The sequence below is a fragment of the Mauremys reevesii genome, linkage group 4, assembly GCF_016161935.1.
Source record: "Mauremys reevesii isolate NIE-2019 linkage group 4, ASM1616193v1, whole genome shotgun sequence".
NCBI lineage: Eukaryota > Metazoa > Chordata > Testudines > Geoemydidae > Mauremys > Mauremys reevesii.
The window spans coordinates 62,814,094-62,839,188 of record NC_052626.1 but is presented as its reverse complement, the minus strand read 5'-3'; the positions used below and the strand labels follow the sequence as shown (position 1 = coordinate 62,839,188).

The 25,095-nt window shown below is 45.9% G+C and overlaps 1 protein-coding gene across 9 annotated transcripts in view; it reads right to left on the bottom strand.

Annotated features, from left to right (window-relative positions):
• STARD9 (StAR related lipid transfer domain containing 9) overlaps nucleotides 1-20,151 on the bottom strand; it is a 174,345-nt gene extending 154,194 nt beyond the window's left edge. For 4 of the 9 annotated variants that reach the window (XR_005597980.1, XM_039536963.1, XM_039536968.1 and 1 more), the window contains exons 1-3: nucleotides 19,849-20,148; nucleotides 11,555-11,624; nucleotides 6,352-6,468 (exon numbers count right to left, since the gene is read on the bottom strand). Coding sequence is in view for 6 of the 9 variants with exons in the window: in XM_039536963.1 (XP_039392897.1) it covers nucleotides 6,352-6,468; nucleotides 11,555-11,624; nucleotides 19,849-20,033 (372 nt within the window). In the remaining 3 variants the exon portion in view is untranslated. Of the gene's footprint in view, nucleotides 1-6,351; nucleotides 6,469-11,554; nucleotides 11,625-19,848 lie in introns of all 9 variants that reach the window. The other 5 variants (XR_005597981.1, XM_039536965.1, XM_039536967.1 and 2 more) reach the window with 2 other exon arrangements.
• Between the last annotated feature and the right edge of the window lie 4,944 nt (nucleotides 20,152-25,095).

Below are 25,095 nucleotides of genomic sequence, written 5' to 3'. Positions count from 1 at the left end.
TGGCCCTTTTCAAGGGGCAGCACTCACTCCGGCTTTTTTTTTTTCCTGCTTCAGCGGTGGCACTCTGTCCCCACCCCCTTTTTTTTTTGCTTGGGGCGGCAAAAAACCTGGAGCTGGCCCTGGGCTGGGGATGAGGGCTTTGGGGTGCAGGAGAGTGCTCCAGGCTGGGACCGAGGGGTTCAGAAGGTGGGAGGGGGATCAGGGCTCGGGCAGGGAGCTGGGGTGTGTGTGTGTGTGAGGGTTCCAGCTGGGGGTGTGGGCTCTGGGGTGGGGCTGGAAATGAAGGATTTGGGGTGCAGAAGGGTGCTCTGGGCCAGGATCAAGGGGCTCAGAGGGCAGGAGGGGCATTGGGATGGGGCAGGCTGTTGGAGTATGGCAGGGGTGAGGGCTTTGCCTGGGGGTGCAGGTTCTGGGATGGGGCCAGGGATAAGAGGTTTGGGGTACAAGAGGGGGCTATGGACTGGGATCAAGGGGTTTGGAGAGCTGGGAGGGGGATCAGGGCTGGGACAAGGGATTGGGTTGCAGTGGGGCAGGCTCTCAGCAGCGCATATTCTCAAGCAACTCCTGGAAGCATGTCCCCACTCTGGCTCCTACACAGAGGCGCAGCCAGGCAGCTCTGCGCGCACTGCCCTGTCCGCAGGCACTGCCCCCATAACTCCCATTGGCTGGGAGCCGCGGGGGCGGCACCTGGGCAGGGCAGTGCAGTGCACAGAGCCGCCTGGCCACACCTCCGCGTACTACATAGGAACTGGAGGGGGGTCATGCCGGCTGCTTCCTGGGAGCTGTGCAGAGTGGGGCAAGTCCCTGATCCCACTCCTTGGTGTGAGCTGAGGGCCGTAGTTTGACCAACCTTGTGCTAGCGTGCTAAAAGTAGTAAACAAGTTACTCACACCTTTGTCAACTGTTTAAAATGGGCCACTCATTCCCACTACAAAAGTGATTTTTCCTCTCTTGGTATCCTACTGTTAATTGAATTGTCTCGTTAGACTGACCTCCCACTTGGTAAGGCAACTCCCATCTTTTCATGTGCTGTGTATTTATACCTGCTACTGTATTTTCCACTCCACGCATCTAATGAAGTGGGTTCTAGCCCACGAAAGCTTATGCCCAAATAAATTTGTTAGTCTCTAAGCTGCCACAAGGACTCTTCGTGTTAGTCTGTATCAGCAAAAACAACAGCTACCACTCTGACACCTTAAAATAGAATGTGGCTGTGGCAGCACAAGCAGCAAGAGGGGCTAGTCACCTTAAATTCATACCTAGCATCTCTGATGGGAATGCACTTGGGGCAGCTAGCCCCTCCCACAGCTCATGCTACTGCAGCTGCATTCTATTTTTAGCACACTAGCTCCATGAAAGCTAGCATGAGTATGTCTCCACACGCTAGGAATCACACACCCCAGATGGAAGTGTAGACACATCTTAAGTCTCTCAAAACCACCTTTGAAGTAAGTAAGGGATACAGGGATAATATAATAATACTATGAAGTGTAGCCATCTCTGGAGCACAACACAGCAACTGTTTAATACTACAGAACCTGAAATGAATACTGCATACAAGGGTAACTGCAGGAGAAATTTACAGAGGCAGATTATAAATGGAAAGAGTTGGAATTTGGCCTAGATACAGGGATGTATATCCCTACTCTTATCATTGCCATTGGATCTCTATAATGACTAGAAGCTGTTAGGAACTTGTTTTGACATCTCATCCGGAAGACAAGAAAGGACACTGCTTTTTTAGAGACAGTATTCTCAGGAAAGATGCCTGAAGGTAGAGTATTTTCATTGTTCAGCTAATAAACCAAGCCCCTGAGATAACAGTTGGCACAACAAGATTTCACTGTAAGGAAATACAGTGACTGCAAGCAAACTTATAACAGAAAGCTTTACTGTATGGCAATGTTATTTAATTCCTTTAGTAGCTGATAATATCACTAAAATAAGGAAGCTGCTAGGAAACTGAATCTGTATGTACTCAGTGATAGAGTATTGATTTAAAACATGGAATTAAATACAAAGAACTTCATTCAACAATATTAGGGGTCTGAAACTCACAAAAGCAAGCACATTTCTCCAGCACCTGCTTATGAACTATATATTACATGTGCTATAAAAATCCTAAAACCGTTGGGGAAATTAGTGACAGAAATTCACTCACTGTCCCAAGTCCCTCAGAGCACCAACCCATCTTTAAACCTGTTCATTTTGCATTTCCTTGCTGCTGAATACAGTGTTTTTTAAAAGCCAGGCATTCCACTGGCTTGCAAGTGACATAACAGGTACATGGAGCAGCACCCAATATCCAGAGCCATCTTTAGGCATATGCAGCATACACCGCTGCGTAGGGCACCATGAAATTTGGGGCACCAAATTGCCCCAAATTTCATGGTGCCCTAGGCAGCTGCGTGCTGCATACGTGGCAGCATCAGCTCCGGTGACCAGCCCTATGCCTCAGCCCACGGGAGAGGGGCTGCATAGGGCACCAAAATGGCTAGGGATGGCCCTGCTAATATCTATTTAACCCTGGGTATCAGGTACATTCAGTGACTACACAAGGGCACTTTATAGTACATTTTAAACTCTCCTTTATTTGTAATATTGTTTTAGAAGAATGAAGAGTACTTTATTTCCCTAGCCAATGCTGAATTCATGTGGCAAGCTTTCATCAGTGGAGATAAAGAGGACATAGTGGGTTGTATTTATCAATGCTTATGCAAAAGCATCCTAGCTGTAAAGCCAACTACACTGATAACAGTTCTAAGCAAGAAAATGTTTCTTATTGTATTGTTATAAAGATGAGAGGAAACAGAAGTCAGTGTTCACAGCAAGGCACACAGAAAAGAAGCTCCTTCCCGCCCAGTGTAATTGTTGGAGAGGTCAATTTAAGGGGGGAAAACAACAACATTGACAAATGAGACATATCTCATCAAATTTTAACTTTTAAAGTAGAAGCAAAGGTCACTTAAAACACATTTTAGAGAAAAGGGCAGATGTAGAAGACCTTTTGCTTGTACTGCCTCCACACTTCCTCAGCTGCCAAAATGCCCTACTTTGATTACAGATCTTCAGTAGAAACCTTTGACTGGGCTTTCTCCTCTTTAGGAGCAGAATGGTAGCTGCCTTCAACACCCAGCCACTCAGGAGAAAGAGTAAGTGGACTCTTAATGGCTTAATTTCCCTATCTGTGGGAAGGCATGTTGAACTGACTCCATCTCCCATTCCATTTGCAAGTAAGGGCAAAGTTTCAATGAGCCAACAGATAGTTCCTAATATAAGTAGGGTTGGGAGTTTAATATGAGAATATATTAAGAGCACTACATTACAGCAGCTCTGCCAAGGGTCAGATCTGGGGTCTAGAATCTAGACAACACCCCATCAGTTCTAAATTCCTTCATATTTAAATCTTTCCCCTAACAATTAAAGTGCGGCTCTATTCTGAATAGTGATGTTGTAAAAAGGCATCTTGGATTCTTTGTTTGTTGTCTATCTATATCAAGTGCTCAATTCAAACAGAAAAAGATTAAGAGTCAGATTTTCTGGTGCATTCCTCCCCATCGACACTGCTCTGATAGTGCAAACACCCTGAAAAATAGTGGCATGCGGCCAGCTGACCCAGCTCTTGCTCCACCTCACCACTTAACCCCAAATAAAGGCATAGAGAGTACACTTATAAAGTTTATGGACGATACCGGGAGGGATTGCAGGTGCTTTGGAAGATAGGATTAATATTAAAAGTGATCTGGACAAACTGGAGAAATGGACTGAAGTTAATAGGATGAAATTCAATAAGGGCAAATGCAAAGTACTCCACTTAGGAAGGAACCTTCAGTTGCACACATACAAGATGGGAAATGACTGCCTAGGAAGGAGTACTGCAGAAAGGGATCAGGGGCTCATAGTGAATCACAAGCTAAATATGAGTCAAGAGTGTAACACTGTGGCAAAAAAAGCAAACATCATTCTGGGATGTATTAGCAGGAGTGTTGTAAGCAAGACACAAGAAGTAATTCTTCCGCTTTACTCAGGCCTCACCTGGAACAGTGTGTTCAGTTCTGGGTGCCACATTTCAGGAAAGATGTGGACAAATTGGAGAAAGTCCAGAGAAGAGCAACAAAAATTATTAAAGGCCTAGAAAACATGACCTATGAGGGAATATTGAAAAAATTGGGTTTGTTTAGTCTGGAGAACAGAAAACTAAGAGGGGACATAATAGTTTTCAAGCACATAAAAGGTTGTTACAAGGAGGACGGAGATAAATTGTTCTCCTTAACTTCTGAGGACAAGAAACAATGGGCTTAAATTGCAGCAAGGACAGTTTGGTTGGACATTACAAAAAACTTCCTAGCTGTCAGGGTGGTTAACTACTGGAATAAATTGCCTAAGGAGGTTGTGCAATGGTCTAGATCAGGGGTTCTCAACCCTTATCTTACTGAGCCCCAGGGCCCCCCCCCCACTATAAAAATTTCAGGGCAGGGAGGGGGACGACCTTAGGACTCATGGCTTCAGCCAAAGGGGGAGGGAGGCCTCAGAGCTCCAGACTTCAGCCACCAGGTGGGAGGTGACAGGGCTGTGGGGAGGAGCTGAGAGCTTCAGTCCCGCAGGGTGCTGGGGGTGGAGGGGCGCTCAGGGCTCCAGCCTCACAGGGTGCCAGGGCTCGGGGGAGCTAAGGCTTCTGCCCTGCAGGGCACTGGGGCTCTGGGCTTTAAGCTCACAAGGGCACCAGGGCTCAGGGCTTCAGCCCTGCATTTCAGGCTTCAGCACAATGGGGGGTGCCGGGCTCGGAACTTTAGCCCCAGTTGGGCGGGTGGGGGGTGGTCACTGGGGCTCAGGACACCCTGCAGCGCCACTCCTGGTTTCAGTCCTATGGGGGTGCCAGGGCTTGGGGTGCCGGGCTTCAGCCATGGGGCCCTGTGGCCCCCTGAAAGCAGCTCACGGCCAACCCCTGGTTGAGAACCACTGGTCTAGATAATACTTAGTCCTACCATGAGTGCAGGGGACTGGACTAGATGACCTCTCGAGGTCCCTTCCAGTCCTATGATTTTATGATTGTAGTAGGTGGATAAGGAGAATGTTAGAGGCATGGTGCTCTGGCTATCCTTAGCTGGATTACAGTTCTTTGGAGACTAATGAAAGCTGACAAAGGTTGGCACGACTGTCAGGATGCTCCAATTTCGGTTAGAGCTGCAGCCAGCACAGAGCCACCCAGAGAATCAAGGAGCTGCAACGAAATTCCCAATAGCCTCCTCCCACCCTGTTGTGCTAGGTTTCTCCTTGGCAGATCCATAATTTTTATAACTGCCACTTTGCAAATTCAGCATAGACTCAGAGTAAAGCTGGGTACTGTGCACATCATCACCAACAGAACAGGTTCTGCAGGGCTAATTTGGTCCTCAGTGACACCTGTGTGACTCCATTGTCTTCAACAGGCCTGCACAGGTATAATGATTGGAATTTAGTAAACAATTCTACTGATGGACAAGATCAAATAGATACAGCAACCTCTTAGATGTGTTGGCTCTTCAAGTCTATTAGTAGTAAAGAGCAGTAAAAACATGTTTTAATCACTACTGTCAGCAGATAGCACTGAATGCACATGCCTGGAGACAGTAGGGGCTGTTTTCCCATAATTACTTGTCGTTTTACAAGAACCTCTGGGTTACTGAAAAAAAGGAAGTGAACCGTATCATTTTTTGTTTTTTTTAATACACATATCCCTATGACCTTTGTATTTAACCAAACAAGTCTTGGACTATCAAACTAGGAAGAGTGCTGGTTGGTATAAGAGATTTCTGATTCTCTAATTAAAAGCTCAGAGTTAATCTGGTATTGTTCAGAACAATGTGGTGTTAACATTGAAGTTTAATGCTGCCGTTTAAAACGTCACTTCAATGCTGATCATTTCAATAGAAACATCGAGCTACTCTGATTCTGTGGACTAAGTTTGGGATTGTGGTCAGCACTTATACAGAGTACCATCATTTTCTCCCTCCAGAATTTGACCCCCAATTATTTTTCATTGCTTTAACTGGAGTCCCTCGGGCTTCTTGTCTTTTCAGATCATGAGCGCTTATCAGAAAGCTGAGACATCACTTATGACTGTGTCATATCAACTAGTACAAAGAGTACTCCAGTACTTTTTATTTTAAATTAAGGACTGTGATGTTACCACAGTGGGGATACAGTACTGATATATCAACAGGATAAGAAAAAGATGGTCCTAGGAAAAATAAATCAAATACTAGAATCTCAAACTTGGTTACTGAGGGTTTATATCCTCCCCACCTTCTCACCAAACACAATAATAAAGGACAAAACAGGACACACACGGAGGATTGAAACATTACTCACCACTTCCTGAGATGCATATTTAGGATCCTCAGGATCAACTGACCAATAGCAGAAATCAAAGCCAAAAGCCACAATCTTCTCTCTTGTGTCCCATGGGCCCTCAAGCCTATTGTCTACCTGAACAGGGGGGGAAGATAGAAAGAGCACCTGAATTTGAGGATTACCAAAGAGCATCATTGTAAAAGTCTGTCCAGGATATTCTCTTCCCCTTCTCACAACACAAATATTCATGGCTCCAAGTTCATCCTGTTTTCATTTTCTTGCACAAAAGTCAAAGAAAAAATATGGATGGATCTATCACAAAGCTGCTAGGATAAAAATTTCACTGAGTAGTTCATTCACCACTTCTCTCCTACTTCAAAAAAAGTACAATGCACTTAAGAGTTTTCCATCCAACGATCTCCAAGCATTTTACAAGCATTACTGAGTTAATCCTGAGCATCCATTTTAGGTGGGAAAGCATTATCCCCATTTTACAGATGGAGAAACTGAATCCCAGAGGTTAATGACTATGTTTATGGTAGAGCCAGAAATATGAACCACACCTCCCAACTCGTGTGTGTGTGTGGGGGGGGGGGGGGCATGGCAGCTGTATATTTATCCTTAAATGAAAAAGGACCTCATGTATGGAGAAACCCACATGATTCTAAATTGGTCATGTTGAATTAACTCAAACTGATGTTTCCTTTGGCTAGTGTTAAAATGTAAGCTAGTCTATTGATCAGTTAATTCAAAAGGATTATCTTCAATAAATGAGGTTTATTCAGAAGCCTTATAAGTGCTGTAACCCAAAAGAGAACTCTCCATTGTTTTCTGCAGTAGCTGATTGTGGCTAACTAGGAGCCCTGACTGCCTATTGCAGCAAGATAAAATGAATATGGTACTTTATCTCTGCAAATTCAGTTTTATAATCAAAGTGACAGGCTACAAAAGAAATCCCTATTAACGTAAAGGTTTCAGCTACACAGTTTGTGCACTGGTATAACTATTTTCATTAGGGGTACGTTGGGTTGTGTTTTTTTTCCCAAACTTAAATTATACTGGTACAACCCTAGTGTAGAAATGGTTATGCTGCTGTATAGGTGCTTTATGTACCTATAGCTTATTCTCTTCCTGTACAGGAATAGCTTGCTGGCATAAAGCACTTTTTATACTGATAACTATCCATACTGGGGGTTGTACCACTTTAACATACTGGTATATTTACAAGCAGTAAAACTGGTATGTAGACAAGGCAATGCCTTTCCCTTCATAAAACTTAACAGTCTTGAAATATCAAACAAAATATAAATAGGTCAGCTCTTAGGGCTCTAGAACTCCCTGCCAGACTTCTGGTAAGCAAGCCCCTCCATCCCTCTGTTCCTAAGCAAAGTACTTCTTTCATGGCTCTCTCTAAAGGTCAGTCTAACTAGGTTCAGTTGCACATCTGAAGCCTACAGATGGCTTCTTCCTAGCTACTATCATTTCAGGGAGGGACTCCTAGATGGGCCTGATTAAATTCGCTGCTTGGGTTTGACTAGGTTAATCCCCAAATCCCCACAACACTATCCTGATTGTCAGAGATTCCCCCAAGAAAGCAAAAGACATGATGGCTGGGGAGAAAAGGGACCATTGGAACAACCCACCACCACACAAGTGAGGCACGTGGTAAGGAAGCTCCCATTTTTCTTGCATGCTTGAGAAAGGGCTGAGCACCTGCATGCTGCACATCCGTCCTCTTTCAGTTGTTTCAAGTTGGGCACACAAACTCTGTAGTCACTTCTGGAAATCCTGGCCTAGTAGCTTAATCTGACTGCTGTGATATTTACTGTCTGATCTGTAGCATAATTTCTGCCTTCAAAAGATATTCCTCTCATATCACCAGATAATTCTGTACCACAGAAGTTGTTTACATGGATTACTATGAGTGCACATGCTAAGCTTTAAGGCCATTTTTGCCTTCTCTGACACAGAAATACACACAGAAAACCTCTCTAAAATGACCTAATATTAAATATACTGATTGTTAACTATGCTGTAGCCTAGCTGAGCATTATAACCTGCTAAACTCTTCATCCATTTTACAATCTATCTGTTGTGGCAGAGCTCTGACCTTGCTCCTGTGGGTCCTGCGCTTCTAGGCAGTTTATGCTTAGCCTCAGTGGCTCACTGTGACCCTCCACGTAGTCCTTCTCTCTCTAGGGCCAGGGTTACAGTCTACTGAGCCCTTTTCATCATAGGCTGCAAGGAGGTTGGTGAGAGAACTCCCACAGTCTCTGTTCAGCCTCCTGTCCTGATAGGGACCTGACTTCCCCTTCCAGGAGCTGTTCCTGTAGTTGTGGGGAACCCAGGCCCACCCTCTACTCCGGGTTCCAGCCCAGGGACCCTAATGGTAGCAGTTGTTGGCAGCCAACCTTTCACTGCCAGAGTTGCTACATTTCCCTGGGCCACTTCCCCACAGATCTCCTGCTTCTCCCTTACCTTAGGGCTCCTTTAATTATGTTTTAGGGTGTCTTCAGTAACCAGCCCTTCAGCCACACTTCCGCTCCTCTGCCTGACTGGAGTGAGCCCTTTTTATAGTAACAACAGGGCCTTAATTAGAGTCAGGTGGTCACATTAACTGAATGGCCTCACCTGACTCCTTACAGGTTAATTAGAGTCAGGTGTTCTCATTAGCCTGGAGCAGCCCCTGCTCTGGTCAGTCAGAGAACAGAAAACTGTTAATCCAGTGGCCAGTATATCTGCCTTCAGCTATTCTGCTGTACCCAACTGGCCTGAGTCTATCACACTATGCTCTAGGCTTATTCCAGAGGAATCCTTTCGCTAAGACTCTAAACTTGTGACACACACTTCAGATTCTTCTTGAAGATGGAACTGTAAGGAGACTCTGGAACACCTTTGATGCATATAACCGTTAGTAAAACAATTAAAATGCAAAAACTACCAAGAACCACCTGGTCTCTGCAAACTCCTCAACATTTCTGTGATCTTATTGTGACCTCAGATTTGCTCTGTCCATACATTTACTTTAATTACCTTATGAAATTACCAGTATAATTTCTCACTTATTGTCAAATGGGCATGACGAAGGGAACCAAATCTTTGTAAGGTACCAGAAGCTCTATTGTTGAAACAAATGTTAAACTACTAACATTAGCTCAATTTGCTTCAGTTCTAGGTCCCTGTGTCCCTAGGTAAGTAGACCAGGAAATCTTAATCTGACTTTATTTATTTTAGAGGGTAGAGGAGCAATGGTTATTCAAATATTTAAATTAGAATTATAGTCCTACTGTCTTCTCCTATGTCAGTTTTAGGTGCAAAGCTTTAAAGTGTTGCAAAAGGAAATACTTCCATAGGTCCCTAGGCCCTAATCATGCAAACTGTTCCACATGGGGAGAGCCCTGCACCTGCACAGAGCCAAACTGACTCAAGCTTGGCCCATACGGAACAATTTACAGGATTGGGGCCATAATATTATACATGAAGAAGAAAGGAATTATACAGCAGGTGAGCAGTACCTTCCCCCTTCACACCTGCAAGAGAGAAGAAAAAAGCATCTCTGGCATTGCTGAGCACTATCAACTGCTATCCTAACAGGATAGAGCCCAGATTAGCAGCCAGAACAAGAGGGTAAAAGGCACAAGTCTATTCATCTCATCTGTGCCAAGCTTCCTCCTAAGAAATTTAAAATACTAATTCTCTTGAACAAGTCATCTAAAATAATTGGGCTGACATGCAGATATAAACAAAAAAGCAAGCAAGAAATAAAGAAAACATGAGTCCTTTAGAATTCCCCCAGTTATCTAGACTATTCTACATTTCATTCATTTGCCTTTTGAAGCGGAAAGAGCATGGAAACTCAGACTTTGGTCCCATTTTACTAATTTACTGAGTAGCTTAGCAGCATTAAAGAGCCTCAGTGTCTTAAACACAGCTCTGGTTCACGTCCCATGCAGGTAGCCTCCAAGAATCCCAAAGGGAAAGGAAGGAGGGTGCAGTATGTCAATTCTCAGTGTTTTCAGTCACCCATCAAAGCCTTAACTGTAGATGAATACATTTTGCTCAATTTCACACCTTAGTTGCAATTGCATCTGACTGCAAATGGTGGGAGAAGGGAGAAAAGGAAAGAGAGCACGTTATCCAGATGTTTGGGATTTTGTGACTATCTTACTGTTACTAACAATTTACTGACAGTCTTGAACCATGGCATGCAGCCACAGTACTGAGGCTTTGATAGATACAGAAAACAGAAAGCAAGAGAAGCACAGCTACATGTTCTTTGTTTATCTTACAAAAAACACAGATGTTCATGGAAACTCTAAAACAACACAGTATCTGTGCCAATTAAAGATTCTTTCTTCATATTTCCTTCCTGTTTTATTTGTAAACTTGCTTTTTGGATGATCCAATGGCCAAATAAAAATACAGCTATACAGTCCCACAGAATGTCATCATTATTCTAGAACAGGGGTGGGCAAACTACGGTCTGGGGGCCAGATCGGCCATTTTAATCCAGCCAGTGAGCTCCAGCCGGGACACCAGGTCAGGGGCCATACCACGCAGCTTGGCCCCGCTCCGGTGCTCTAGCCGGGGCACCAGGTTGGGGGCTGCACCATGTGGCATGGCCCCGCTCCAGCACTCCAGCCCGGTCGCCAGGTTGGGGGCCGCACCACATGGCTTCCGGAAAACATGGCATAGCCCCGTTCCAAAGGCTGGGGCCACTCCATGCGTAGGGGCCGGGGAAGGGACATGCCACTGTTACTGGGAGCTGCTTGAGGTAAGCATTGCTTGGAGCCTGCACACCTGAGCCTCTCCCCATGCCCCAACCCCCTGCCCCAGCCCTGATCCCCCTCCCACTCTCCAAACCCCTTGATCCCAGCCCGGAGCACCCTCCTGCACCTCAAACTTCTCATCCCCAGCCCCACCCCAGAGCCCACACCTCCAGCCAGAACCTGCACTGCTTCCCGCACCCGTGTCCCAGCCCTGATCCCTCTCTGAAATCCTCAGTCCCAGCCCAGACCACCCTCCTACACTCCAAACTTCTCCTCCCAGCTGCCCCCCAGAGCTCTCACCCCCTCCCGCACCCCAACCCCAATTTTGTGAGCATTCATGGCTCGCCATACAATTTCTATTCCCCAATGTGGCCCTCAGGCTAAAAAGTTTGCCCACCCCTGTTCTAGAACCATCAGAGTTTGAGAAGCAGAAGAAAAAAAACCAAACTTACCTTTATGTTTCTGACTTTTGCCACTTTTTCATCAACTTCAACAATTATTCTTCCCCCTTCTGCATTCTCTCTGGAAACAGATAAAAAAATTCAGTTAAAATATGAAAAACACTAAATTGTAGTAGTGTAAGCCCATAAATCTAATATTTAAATACAAATCTTAAGAGCAACTTGTATCATAGATTATTAGGGACCTCAGGAGATCATCTAGTCCAACCCCCTGCTCAAACCAGGACCAATCCCCAACTGGCCCCCTCAAGATTGAACTTACAACCCTAGGTTTAGCAGGCTAATACTCAAACCACTGAGCTATCCCTCCCCACCAATTATATCTAACACTGACAGACAATCCAGTTTATAAAAACTCCCTCATGGCAGCAAGAAATCTTTGTAGCTCTGTAGTGTAGTGTCTTTACAGTCAGAAAAAGTAGCAAAGAGCACCAGACTCATGAAAAAGTTTCAGCATAAATCTTAAAAACCACGACTAAGGAAATAAGTATTTTACACTGTTTGGAATTTAGTTCACTTCCATTTTGTTTTAAAAGTGACAATCCACAGTTCACATAACTGGAGAACCTTACTTTAGAAGCAAAAAAGTTGATACATTTAATATATATATTTTTTAATTATAAGCAGGCACTTCATATAACTGCTGAAAGATCCACTGAAAAATGCAGTCAAGTATCAATACATTGAAAGTTTTATGGCCAGAGTATCTGTAAATCAGATGTTCTTATAAAAGTTGATCCAATTGCATTTTGAGAGAGTTATTGTGCTGTTTTATTTTTACCGTACAATCCTAAGTTGACAGCTGTGTCCAAAAGGTCATTTACATTACATTGCAGGACTGTTTTGTTTTATGGGTTAGGATGCTTCATCAGGGAGAAACATATCAGAGCCCACGGAGGCGGCGGAGGAAGGCGTGCGCCAATACGCTTCACGCCAGACTACCTGCACCATAAAGGAGCCTCTGCAGGGCCTGGAGGCGGAAGACGAGGACCTGAGTGCGCAGGCACTTCAAGCCCTGACCTCCCTCCTCCAGGGGTAGGTGGAGGACCCCCGCAGAGACCCAGTGCAGTCCTGGCCAAAAGAACTCCAGAAATCCGGGGCCGGGGCATTGAACCGATGCCAGAGCATGGACAAGACTACCTGACTGAGCACCAGTGCCCTCCCTCAGAGGGAGAGGCACCGGAGTAGTCCTGTCCATCTCCAGAGCTGCTCTACCACCCTGTCCTCTAAACCTTGCCAGTTCTCCAGCAGAATGTGTGGCAGAAAGGTAAACGCCAAGATAGAGCTAGCCCCAACCCTTCAGCATCAGGACACACAAATGAAGGAGGGCATACCAGTGCAGAAGCTATTTGCTACTGCCATCTGGAAACTGGCTACACCCAACTGCTACAGGTCTGTAACTAATCAGTTTGATGGGAGCAAGTTAATAGTCAGTACAGTAGTAGTAGTGGAGGTTTTTGAGGCAATGACTGCTTTGGTCTACCCCCAGGCATTGAACATACCTACTATGTGTCTGAAATAATAGCAGGATTTGAGAGAATGGGTTTACCAAACTGCACTGTGACCACTGATGGTGACCACGTGCCCATTGTTTGCCCACCACGGGGAGCACATGAATATGTCAATGGCAAAGGATATCACTCAAGCATTATGCAGGCCTTAGATGACCATAAAGGCAAAGTTTACGATCACCAGCGCTGGATGCACCAGCAGGGTACATGATATCACGGTACTGAGGAGACCTGGCATTTACTTGTTTGGACAGAAAGGGACCTTATTCTCTCCAAATAACATGCTTATCAACAGGGTGCTTGTGCCCACTGTTATTTTAGGAAACCCAGCTACTTCCCTGGTTCACAAAGCCCTACTCTGATATCAGAGAACCTGGCAGAAGGTTAAACCACAAAAGAAGAAGTACAGTACTTAGTTAAGACTTAGTTAAGACTTAGTTAAGACTGAAAGCGTGTTTCAATGGTATCCAGCTAATAATAAATAAAATAATATTTCACTTTCTTTATAAAAGTTCTACACCGCTAAAAAAAAAATCCCAACCTCAGAATGTCTGGAAATAAATGGAGATTTCACCAGTTCCTCCAGCCATATAATGCTTCAACATTAGCTATCACCATTCCAACTTAACTGCCTACTCAACTTGTGTGCCTCCTAATTTTGTTCTAAAAAGGGAAATACAGTGTTAGAGGTGTACTCAGGTATAATTGCTACAAACATTTTTTATGTAGCTTATTACATGGGTAATAAATATTTTGAAAACAAAAACCTAGTTCCAGGGCACATTAAGTTACATCAGCATTCTTTAAGTTTTCTCCTAGGATAATATTTTGGTACCAAAGACTATATTCATTAACAGAATTAGAATGATTAATCCATTTACTGTTCTAAAATGTGTTGATTATAAACTGGCTTAGGTTTCTGCAAGGAACCGTAGAAATTTTAAAGTATATACTCAATCATAAGTCAGTTCATTTATAAGCCGACCCCCCCCCCATGATGGATAAGTAAAAATGGAAATTATGAGCCATTCATAAGCCGACCCTATAATTCAGGGCTCAGCAAACTTTGGCTCCCGGGCCACCAGGATAAGCCGCCGGTGGGCCAAGATGGTTTGTTTACCTTGAGCATCCGCAGGCACAGAGGTAAACCTAAGTAAACAAAGTGTCCCGGTGTGCCAGCTGCTTACCCTGACAGGCCAGGACAGCAACTGGTGGGGAAATGTTTGGGGAGGTAGAAGCTGGGGGTCAGGGGAGTAACCCCTGTGACCACCCCCCACATGACCCCACCCCTAGCCCAGGACCCCCACACTCTCCCCATTCCATCCCTTCCCACCTTATCTGGGGAGGGCCGGGAGGGCGGGGGGGGGGGATGTCTCTGGCCTGGCTGCAGCGTGCTCCAGCGGGCCGGGCCAGGTGGCGCGGCCACAGCCTGCCAGCCCCAGAGCTGCAGCTGCTTTGGAGGCTGGGGGGAGAACAGCATGGCCACAAGCGGGGAGACTCTGGCCCTGCCTCTTCCTTTCTAGCTCTGCTGCTTCACCTTGTTCCCTTTGTTGGGGAGAGGGGCTGTGTCTCACCTCTCCCTCTCTATACCGGTTTATAAGCCGACTCCCTTCTCTGGTGCTTCTCTTTTTTACTACAAAAATTCAGCTTATGAACGAATACATACGGTATATTCACAATTTAAATATTATTAGTATTGTGGAAGTGCTTAGGAGTCCCAAGGATCCCATTGAGCTAGGCACATCACAAACATGACAAAAAGATGGTCCCTGGCCCAAAAAAGCTACTATTTAGCAACTATTGAGCCAGCTGTAGCAGCAGAAGCTGCTTGAAGAAAAATGAAGGACTCACCTACTGCGGCTGCTTCAGAGACCTAAAATTCCAGAGACTAGTAAAAGGAATCTACTCATTTCATATTAGGTCTCTCCAGATCTCATAGTACAAAATAATTCCTCCACATAGTTTATGGTCTCACTGAAGTTTTCCAAAAGTGCCAATAAAATGTTTTCTAAGTGTAATGCAGCTTCTTTTCTTTCACTATATTATACTTAAAAGCATTAAAACTTTGAACACTGATATTTTAAAATTACATGTTGGTGTGTGGGAATATGTGGCCATATACCGTACAATCAAAACCTCATGAGGGCAATAATAAATTGCTTCTCATACATTTGTTTGATTTGTACATGCTACATAATCTCCTGCATATAGAGTAGGACATCAGACAAGGCTTCCACAGGATCTGCATTAATTCATTAAGGCCCTGTCTACATTGGCAAGTTTCTGCGCAGTAAAGCAGCTTTCTGTGCTGTAACTCCCAAGGTGTACACACTGCCAAGCACTTAGTATGCAGAAACAGTGCAGTTGCAGCGCTCTTAAAAAAAAAAAAAAACCAACCAACGAGAAGCATAGAGCTTTCTGCGCCAGGGCTACAGCGCTGTGGTGTCAGTGTAGACACTGTGGTCGATTACAGCACTGCGATTGGCCTCCAGGAGGTGTCCCATAATGCCTGTTCTTGCCTCTCTGGTCATTGGTTTGAACTCTACTGCTCTGCCCTCAGGTGACTAATCGTCATCCCCACCCCGTAAATTCCTTTGGAATTTTAAAGTCCCCTTCCTGTTTGCTCAGTGATGCGTGCAGTGGTCTCAGAGCATCTTTCCAGATGGCCATGCCTGCTCCACACACCAGGCAATCTCCCGCTTGGAGCAGTCTGGACTAGCCAGCTTCCACAATGCAATCGCCACACGCTTCAACAGCAGGGCAGCTCTCATTCTCGTGTCCTTGCACCACAGGGCTGAGGCGAGCTCATCACACAGTCCCATGAATATGGCTTTCCTCATCTGAAAGTTCTGCAGCCACTGCTCGTCATCCCAGATGTGCATCCTGATGTGATCCCACCACTCAGTGCTTGTTTCCCGAGCCCAAAGATGGCATGCCAATGTGGTCAGCACCACCATGAATGCCACAACAATCTCATGTTGTAGCTACTACGTGTGGCGAGATCAATGTCGCACTCCTCTTGCCTTTGTAGTTTAAGGAATAACTCCACTGCCACTCGTGATGTGTTGGTCACAGCGAGCCGCATACTGGTCAACAGTTCGGGATCTATTCCTGCCGCCCGAACAGCCAGAGCATGCAGTACACAACCCATTGAAAGATGCACCAAATGCAGATGGAAGCACGGGGATTCCTGGGATGCAAAGCAATGCATTATGGGCATTGTGACAGGACCCAGGATGCCTCATGAACCCTTTGATCTTCCCACAACTCTTAGCGGCAGAAGAGGAAGAAATGCTCTGTGGGATAGTGGCCCAGAGTGCACTGCTCCAAATACCGTTGCAAGTGCCGCAAATGTGAATACACTATTATGCAGGCAGCTGACAGTATGAACACACAACAGCGGTTTCCCTTCAGCGCTCTCTGAGCAGTGTTGTAAAACTCCCAGTGCCGAAACTCTGCCAGTGTAGACATACTCTAAGTAATATTGTTTAAACAGGTGGTTTTGAAATAACTAAAAGCAGCAAAGAGTCCTATGGCACCTTATAGACTAACAGATGTATTGGAGCATGAGCTTTCATGGGTGAATACCCACTTCGTTGGATGCATGCATTCACCCACGAAAGCTCATGCTCCAATACGTCTGTTAGTCTATAAGGTGCCACAGGACTCTTTGCTGCTTTTACAGATCCAGACTAACACGGCTACCCCTCTGATATTTGAAATAAGTGAATTTTTATCATGGTTTTCTTTCCCCATTAAGGGATGTAGACTCACTTTCTCCTTTTTCTTTACATCTCCATGTATTCCCCAAATACCTGACACTTTTAGCATGCATTATTTGTTGACCTCCACTATCTTTGCCTTAAAAACTAGGAGGATGGGGAAGGAACTATAATTAATCTATGACAGATCTCTCAATGGAAGACTTTGCAATTATTTGATGAGACTAATGATGGATGAACTGGTAAAAACCACAACTCAACTTGCATTAAAGCAGTGGTTCTCAAACTTTTGTACTGGTGACTCGTTTCACATAGCAAGCCTCTAAGTGTGACCCCCCCCCTTATTAATTAAAAACACTTTTAAATATATTTAATACCATTATAAATGCAGGAAGTGAGGAGGCAAAGCGGGGTTTGGAGTGGAGGCTGACAGCTCGCGACCCCCTATGTAATAACCTCACAAACCCCTGCACTAAGGAATACCTGGGAAAAAAAAATCCTTGTACACTCCGATAGAATTATTTTTCCTAAATTAATGTAGGGTTTGGGAAAGATGCCAGATCAAGAGCACAACTAAATTAAATCCTCCACCCATAAAGTCAGAAACAGCACAGACTAGGGAAGTGCAAGATTCCTCACATTGCTACACCCTGGTAAGAGGGGAAGATCACAGCCCCTGCCCATCCATTCCTTGGTCTCTCTTTCTAAACTACCAACAATGGTGCTAATTGTCACTGATATCCACAAGGAGCTGGGATAACACCAAAGCATAACAGAGGTTTGGCAGTCTTTTTGGAATATTCATTATGCAAGATACAAATGTGTGATATATCACACAATGAAGTACAATGACAGATATGGTCAGATGCAGAGTGAAAATAGTTTCCAAACCCTCTGGGCAAGATTTAAATTAAAATCTTACGGACTGGAGCCTTTCAGTCATTACCAACTGCCTACGGTTACTTGGCCCTTACTTTTCATTTTTGGAAAGCATCTGAACACGACAGAAATAGCAAATACAAAGAATCCGTCAGTAACATTAAAACAATACTAAATTATTCAAAAAGTCGTAGTTGGCCTTCTCCTGCTACTGCAGTTTTCCCCACAGTATAACAGCATGAATTAGTGTCAGGATTATAATGTTATTTGGACATTTATTTTAATTTGGTTTTAAACAGGAAGGATTTCACATGACAATTGCTTTTGAGATAAAGACAAAAATGCATCCAAAAAACGTGTAAATTTATGCAAGGGGGGAGGGAAGAAGCCTACAACAAAAACTGCTAACCTTGTTTTATTCAAATCTTATTTTTACCTACCTTTTCCCTCCCTCAAACATCACTGATGTAGAGAAAGGACTTTCTTTTGCATTAGCTGAAACTGAGACCAAGTTTTTAAATTAAGTTATAAACTCAAACTAAATGTATCAAGGCCATGGCAACACTTCCATGAATGTAAGCGTGCAAGATGTACTACTATGTTGTTGGTAAAATGAATGCATTAGTTCTCAGGATGGGAAACTCTTCCAGAAAAATCTTGTCTACAACATAAAAGGGTTATTTATTACAGGTCAATGAAGCCAAGAGACAACATGACAGACTCAAGTTAAAAAAAAAAAAGAAAGGCATCATCAAAACAAAGACTCAGAGAGGGAGCTGATGGCACTTTTCCATTTTTCTGCTATGCTATATTGCTTTTCCCCCTTCCCCTGACACAGAGTAAGTTACTAGCCACCCATACTTCACACAGCTTCAGTGCTTTCTTGCTCTTTCCCCTCCTCCCAAAATTTCCACAGTACACATGGTTTTGATTATACCATGTATTATACGCATAGGTCACATTAGAAATCTGTTCTAGCTACAGCATCTTCACGTTTGTGGGAAACGAACTTGCAATCACAGTATTGAGTGAGGTTATAAGAATTCTTCTGGAAGCAAACAAGCCCTAGGGAATGAGTGACATTCTGAACATCCGGCTTCAGCCTACCAGGGGGGGAAAAAGAGCAACAACAAAGCGGGGAGGGGGGAAGGAATGGAAGAGGGAGGCGTCTTACAGAGACTGACAATTGCCCCATTTCTGTTGGGAACAAGTCAAATAAACAGCACCACTTTTTGTTTGTTTGTTTAAGACGACCTTCCAGGGACCTGGTGATCTGAACAGGACTATTTCAGTCATCTTCCTTGTCGCCTTACATCAGACTTTCAAAACCGGATTTCTTTTCTTCAGACACAAGCAAATGAATCCTAGTCGAATACTGCCCCTTCAGCCACTACCCACACTGAATATAAAATATCAGTGATGTATGTTAACATTCTCAAAGTGCCAAAAACCAGAAAAGCTACCGAGCTGCCATGTCACTGGGTAATTAGCAAACAGAACAACGGAAAATAAATACAATACAGCACATATAAATGAGAGGGGCGGGACACGCATTTCATGAGTTGGACTGGCTAGCAGGGCTTTACAGCCAGGGAAGGAGACAGTGGGAGGTGGTGGAAGAAATGGTCTCCACCTTCACACTCATCATCCCCCTTCCTACCAGCCTGAAGCGGTATTATTTGGACATTCAGGTGCACAGCATCTCTCTCAAACACTCTCATGCTTTCCCGTGGACCCTCACTCAATTCCTTCTTAACTTGTTGGACCTATATGGTTGCTTCCCTCTGCTATTTATACAGTACTGTGTGTATAGATACGTACACACACACCATATACACCCACTGTTCGTAAGCACTTAAGCAGCACACACACACACGTGCATACACAGACATAGCGACACACCTACACGGCTGAAGTGCCTCCGACAAATCTCTCGCCTTGGTACTGGGGCACCAACCGGTCTCCGCCGGTGCAAGTAGTACGGCCGAGGCGTAGCTGGTTAGAGAACACAGAAGACACACGGGCCACCCACGCAGTGCCCACCTGCGTGGGACTGGCACAACGCCGCGGCTCACGCGTGCAGCCCAGCCGCAGCACCGCCCTGGGGCGCCCGCGGTGCACACGGAGCCCAGCTCGGCCCGGCCTTGCCCCACAGCCCCCGAGCCCCCCGTACCTTTTGCTCAGAGGCCGAACCCGGACGGCCACCTTGACATTCGCCATGTCCCGCCTCAGTCCCGGGGGGGAGACGGAGACGCCGCCGCCCACGTCCCGGGTTACATCGCTGCCCGCGGCAGCCCGGCCACCCCGCGCTCTCGCTGCTCCCCGGCTACCGGGGCTCCCCGCTGTCCCCAGCGCCATAGGATTGGCGGGCGCGGTCCCGCCGCCCAGCGCAGCCCCCTGGCGGGAGGGACCTCGCGCGTCCCGCCCCGGGGCGGGCTCGGCTTCCCCTGCCCCGAGCGGGACAAGGCTGGTGCGTTGTGTGGCCGCTGCAGAGAGCGATGGTAAAACAAGGGCAGCTGGGCTGGTCCCCGCCGTCACTGGCCAGCGCAGCCGCGCCCAGGCCTCTTGCCGAGGTCGGAGCGGGGATTCCCCGGGGCCCACTGCCCGGGACTGCATGAACCGTGCGTGTGGGTATAAAATACACCAGGCGCTGCGGTTGAGGCGGGCCAGGCCTCAATGGCAGGAGCCTTTCCACCGCAGAGGCTACGGCTTTCGTTTTCAAGCAGGTCTTTTATGCCCCTGCTGTTCTGGCTGGCGACCTGTACCTGCTGTGGCAGTGATCACGCTGCGTGTAAGAACAGGTCCACTTAGGTATTGTGAGGGGTGAATTGTGGACAGGACACCAAGGCTGCTAGCACAGGGCCGTGCAAGGATGTTTCGCGCCCTAGGCGAAACTTCCACCTTGTGCCCTCCCCTGTCTCCGAGCCCCCGCCCTGAGGCCCCCCCACAGCAGCTCCCCCCTCTGCCCTGAGGTGCCCTCTGCCCTGCCCTGAACTTAGGCACCACAAGCCTGGGAGGCAGGAGAAGTGAAGCAGCCACAGGGTGCTGGGGAAGGAGGCAGGGCGGGGTGAGCTGGGGAGTTCCCCTGCGTGCAGCCCCCCTCTCCCGTTACTTGCTGCAGGCAGCCTGCCCCACGCTCCCCTGCCCCAGCTCCCTCCGCCTAAATGCCGGCGGCGACCGGGGCAGCCAAAGATCCAGCCGCCGTGGTCGCTGCCAAAGAAAATGCCGCCCCTCAAATCCTAGCACCCTAGGTGACCGCCTAGGTCACCTAAATGGTTGCGTGTACACATTTCGGATTGGTACAGACCTCCCTGCTACCATAGGCAAATGCGGAGCAGGCACCAGCCATAAACAGATTAAGTGATTGCTTAGGCCCTGAGCAGCTCAAGGGCGCCCCCTATTAGCATGTGTTGGGGGTGGGTCAGAATGGTCTTGCTTAGGGTCCCCAGTGGGTTAGCACCAGCACTGATTGTATGTCTGCATCTCCCAGCATCTGTGGAGTACAGAAGCAGCTACTGCTGCATAACAATTTGAAGTGTGGTGATCAGACAAGTGACACTATAACAATGGCAGCTGAGTATTTCATAATTATTCTCCTTCATTGACCTCCACGTAACATTTGTTCCATATCCCACTAACCCCCACCCCCAACTGCTTTTCTCCCTAGCTTTCCACCTAGGATTGGCGGGGTGTTAATGGGCCACTTCACTTTGAATGGTCCCTTGAAATATGTGTTAACTACTTATGCTAAACAATCTGTTCCACCTTGAGTTTACATGTGATGCTCTGAGTATGTTTCCAGGACAGACCTGAAATCAGTGATTTCCCTACACCCCCCCCAGGGGGGGGTGTACACCCCCCCTGAATTTTCCCAACACCCCCCCCAGTTTTGTGAGCTAGTTACATACCAATTTAGTGACTGTTTGGAAATCTGAATTTAAACTGAAACATTAATATACACTTTAAAAGCTTATACAGTGTATGATAAAATATGTGTATCTGAAAAAGTATAATAGATTTGAAAAGTATGAACATAGACTAGCTTCCTTGCTTCCTTATACAGCTGTTTTTTATGACAGTGTCAGTGCATTCATTTCAGTGATGTTGGCCAACCTAATAATTTCAAATGATGATTTGTAAGCAAAGTCTAAATGAGTTCTCCCTGACAGCTAGTGGTGAGCTGGGGGCTCAGGCTTCAGGGACAGATGATATTTACATTCACACCTAATCTATCTAGGTATCCAGCAAACAGAGCTGTGTTGTCCAAGTGATAGATTTTGGCTGGGGTTGGGTTACAAACCACTTGAATGTGGGGGGAAGGGGGGATGAAATGTTGTTCTTATTGATGAATAAAGGGCAGTAGAACTGTACTTTGTCTGTGATGTGGAACTTAGTCAACTTGTGGAACTCCTTACCTGAGGAGGTTGTGAAGGCTAGGACTATAACAATGTTTAAAAGGGGACTGGATAAATTCATGGTAGCTAAGTCCATAAATGGCTATTAGCCAGGATGGGTAAGAATGGTGTCCCTAGCCTCTGTTTGTCAGAGGATGGAGATGGATGGCAGGAGAGAGATCACTTGATCATTGCCTGTTAGGTTCACTCCCTCTGGGGCACCTGGCATTGGCCACTGTCGGTAGACAGATACTGGGCTAGATGGACCTTTGGTCTGACCCAGTACGGCCTTTCTTATGTTCTTATGATTTGAAGGCATTAAGAGAGAGGGTGGGGAACCTGTCCCTCTCCACTGTTTAAAGACAGAGCTGATTAGGCTCCATAGATAGTCTTTTGTTTTGTTAAGTGACCACTGCAGCTGAAATCACTGACAATCAGGTCTAAGTGCTTAGTCCTGTTGTGGGGACAGTGTTCCTGTGGGGACTGTGTTTTTGTGTAAGAGACAGCCCAGACTGCACTAGCAGCGAGGTTCCCGCACTGAGGGCTCAGCTGAAATCACTGAGAGCTGGTGGAACCTCAAGAGACCAACTCGCAGAGGTCACTGTGGTAGGTGACAGCAGAAGGTGACTGTGCAGGGCCATTGGCAACAGAGTGGTGGAGTGAACGGTGGCACAGCGAACAGCAGTGGCCAGAGCGAACTGTGCCTTTTTGTCCCCCACCTGGAAGGTGTACTCACGTGAAAGCACCTCTGAACTCTGAGTCTCCACTGACCAAGGACCACACCGGTGAGTGGAGTGCGGTGGAGGGAAAAGTGAGGGGCATGTTAAATAAACATTTGATGGTTGGACTATATTTTAGTCACTTTGCTCCAGAATGCTAGATTTGTGACTGGGAATGGAAACTTATATAAATATGTTTCCCAGTAGGCCAAGATTTTTAAAATGCAGTATTTGCCAAGGTTGTTATCTCACATTGTTGCTATCTTGGGAGCAGGGGCGGCTCTAGAGCCCAACGGGGCAAGCACCCGCCTGGGGCGGCCCTTTCCCAGGGGGGCGGCAGGCTGCTCCGGTGGACCTGCCGCAGTCATGCCTGCGGGAGGTCCTCCGGAGCCCGGGGACGACTGGACCTGCCGCAGGCATGACTGCGGACGGTTCGCTGGTCCCGCGGCTCGGCTGGACCTCCCACAGGCATGACTGCGGCAGCTCAACCGGAGCCGCCGGACCAGCGAACCGCCCGCAGCTGCGGGAGGTCCAGCTGAGCCGTGCGACCAGCGGACCCTCCGCAGTTCCGCTGCTCCCGCGGCCAGCGGACCCTCCGCAGTTCCGCTGCTCCCGCGGCTTGGGGGCGCCTCCCGGGCATGATTGCTTGGGGCGGCCAAATTTGTAGAGCCGCCCCTGCTTGGGAGGTCATTATGTTGGGGAGTTTCTGTACTAAACAGTTTTATTATAATTAATTTTTACATAAGAATGGTCATACTGGGTCAGACCCGTGGTCCAGATAGCCCAGTACCCTGTCTTACAACAATGGTCAAGGCCAGGTGCTTCAGAGGGAATGAATAGAACAGGGAATCATCAAGTGATCCATCCCCTGTCACCCACTCCCAGCTTCTGGCAAACAGGCTAGGGACACTCAGAGCATGGCGTTGCATCCCTCTCATCCTGGCTAATAGCCACAGATGGACCTGTTCTCCAGGAATTTATCTAGTTCTTTTTAAAATCCTGTTATAGTTTTGGTCTTCACAGCATCCCCTGGCAAAGAGTTCCCTGGGTTGACTTTATATTGTGTGAAGAAATACTTCCTTTTGTTTTTTTTTAAATCTGCTGCCTATTAATTTCATTGGGTGACTGCTAGTTCTTGTGTTATGTGAAGGATTAAATAAAATTTCCTTATTCACTTTCTTCGCACCAGTCAAGATTTTGTAGACCTCTATCATATCCCCATTAGTCATCTCTTTTCTAAGCTGAAAATTCCCAGTCACTTTAATCTCTCCTCCTGTTTCATACCCCTCATCATTTTAGTTGCCCATCTCTGTACCTTTTCCAATTCCAATATATATATATTTAGGATGGGTGACCAGATCTACACACACTATTCAAGGTGTGCATGTACCATGGATTTATATAGAGGCAATATGATATTTTCTGTCTTATTATCTATCCCTTTCATAATGATTCCCAACATTGTTTGCTTTTGTGACTGTTGCTGCACATGGAGTGGATGTTTTCAGAGATCTACAGTGCTCCTGTTCTTTTTAAAAAAGCAAACAGAATCACTGAGTGGATGTTTTCAGAGAAATATCCACAATGATTCCAAGATCTCTTTCTTGAGTGTTAACAGCTAATTCAGACTCCTTCATTTTGTATATATAGTTGAGATTGTTTTCCAATGTGCATTACTTTGCATTTATCAACATTGAATTTAATTTGCCATTTTGTTGCCCAGTCACCCAGTTTTGTGAGATCCCTCTGTAGCTCTTCGCAGTCTGCCTGGGACTTAACTATTTTGAATAGTTTTGTATCATCTGCAAATTTTGCCACCTCACTGTTTACCCATTTTTCCAGATGAATATGTTGAATAGGACTGGTCCCAGTACTGACCCCTCAAGGATACCACTATTTATCTCTCTCCATTCTGAAAACTGATAATTTATTCCTACTCTTTGTTTCCCATCTTTTAACCAGTTACTGATCCATGAGAGGATCTTCCCTCTTACCCCATGATGGCTTACTTTTCAAAAGTCAATTTAAATTAAATACATTTTTTAAATTATATATTTTTTTTAGAAATCTAGATCTGTTATGTGTTTTGGTGTAACTTGTATTTTCCTTATGTTAAATTTGGATTATCCTAACAAAACATTTACTTTATTCACTTTCTTCACATCAGTCAAGACTTTATAGACATTTAGCATATCCCCCCTTAGTCATCTCTTTTCTAAGCTGAAAATTCCCAGTCATTTCAATTTCTTCTCCTGTTTTATACCCCTAATCATTTTAGTTGCCCATCTCTGTACTTTTTGCATTTCC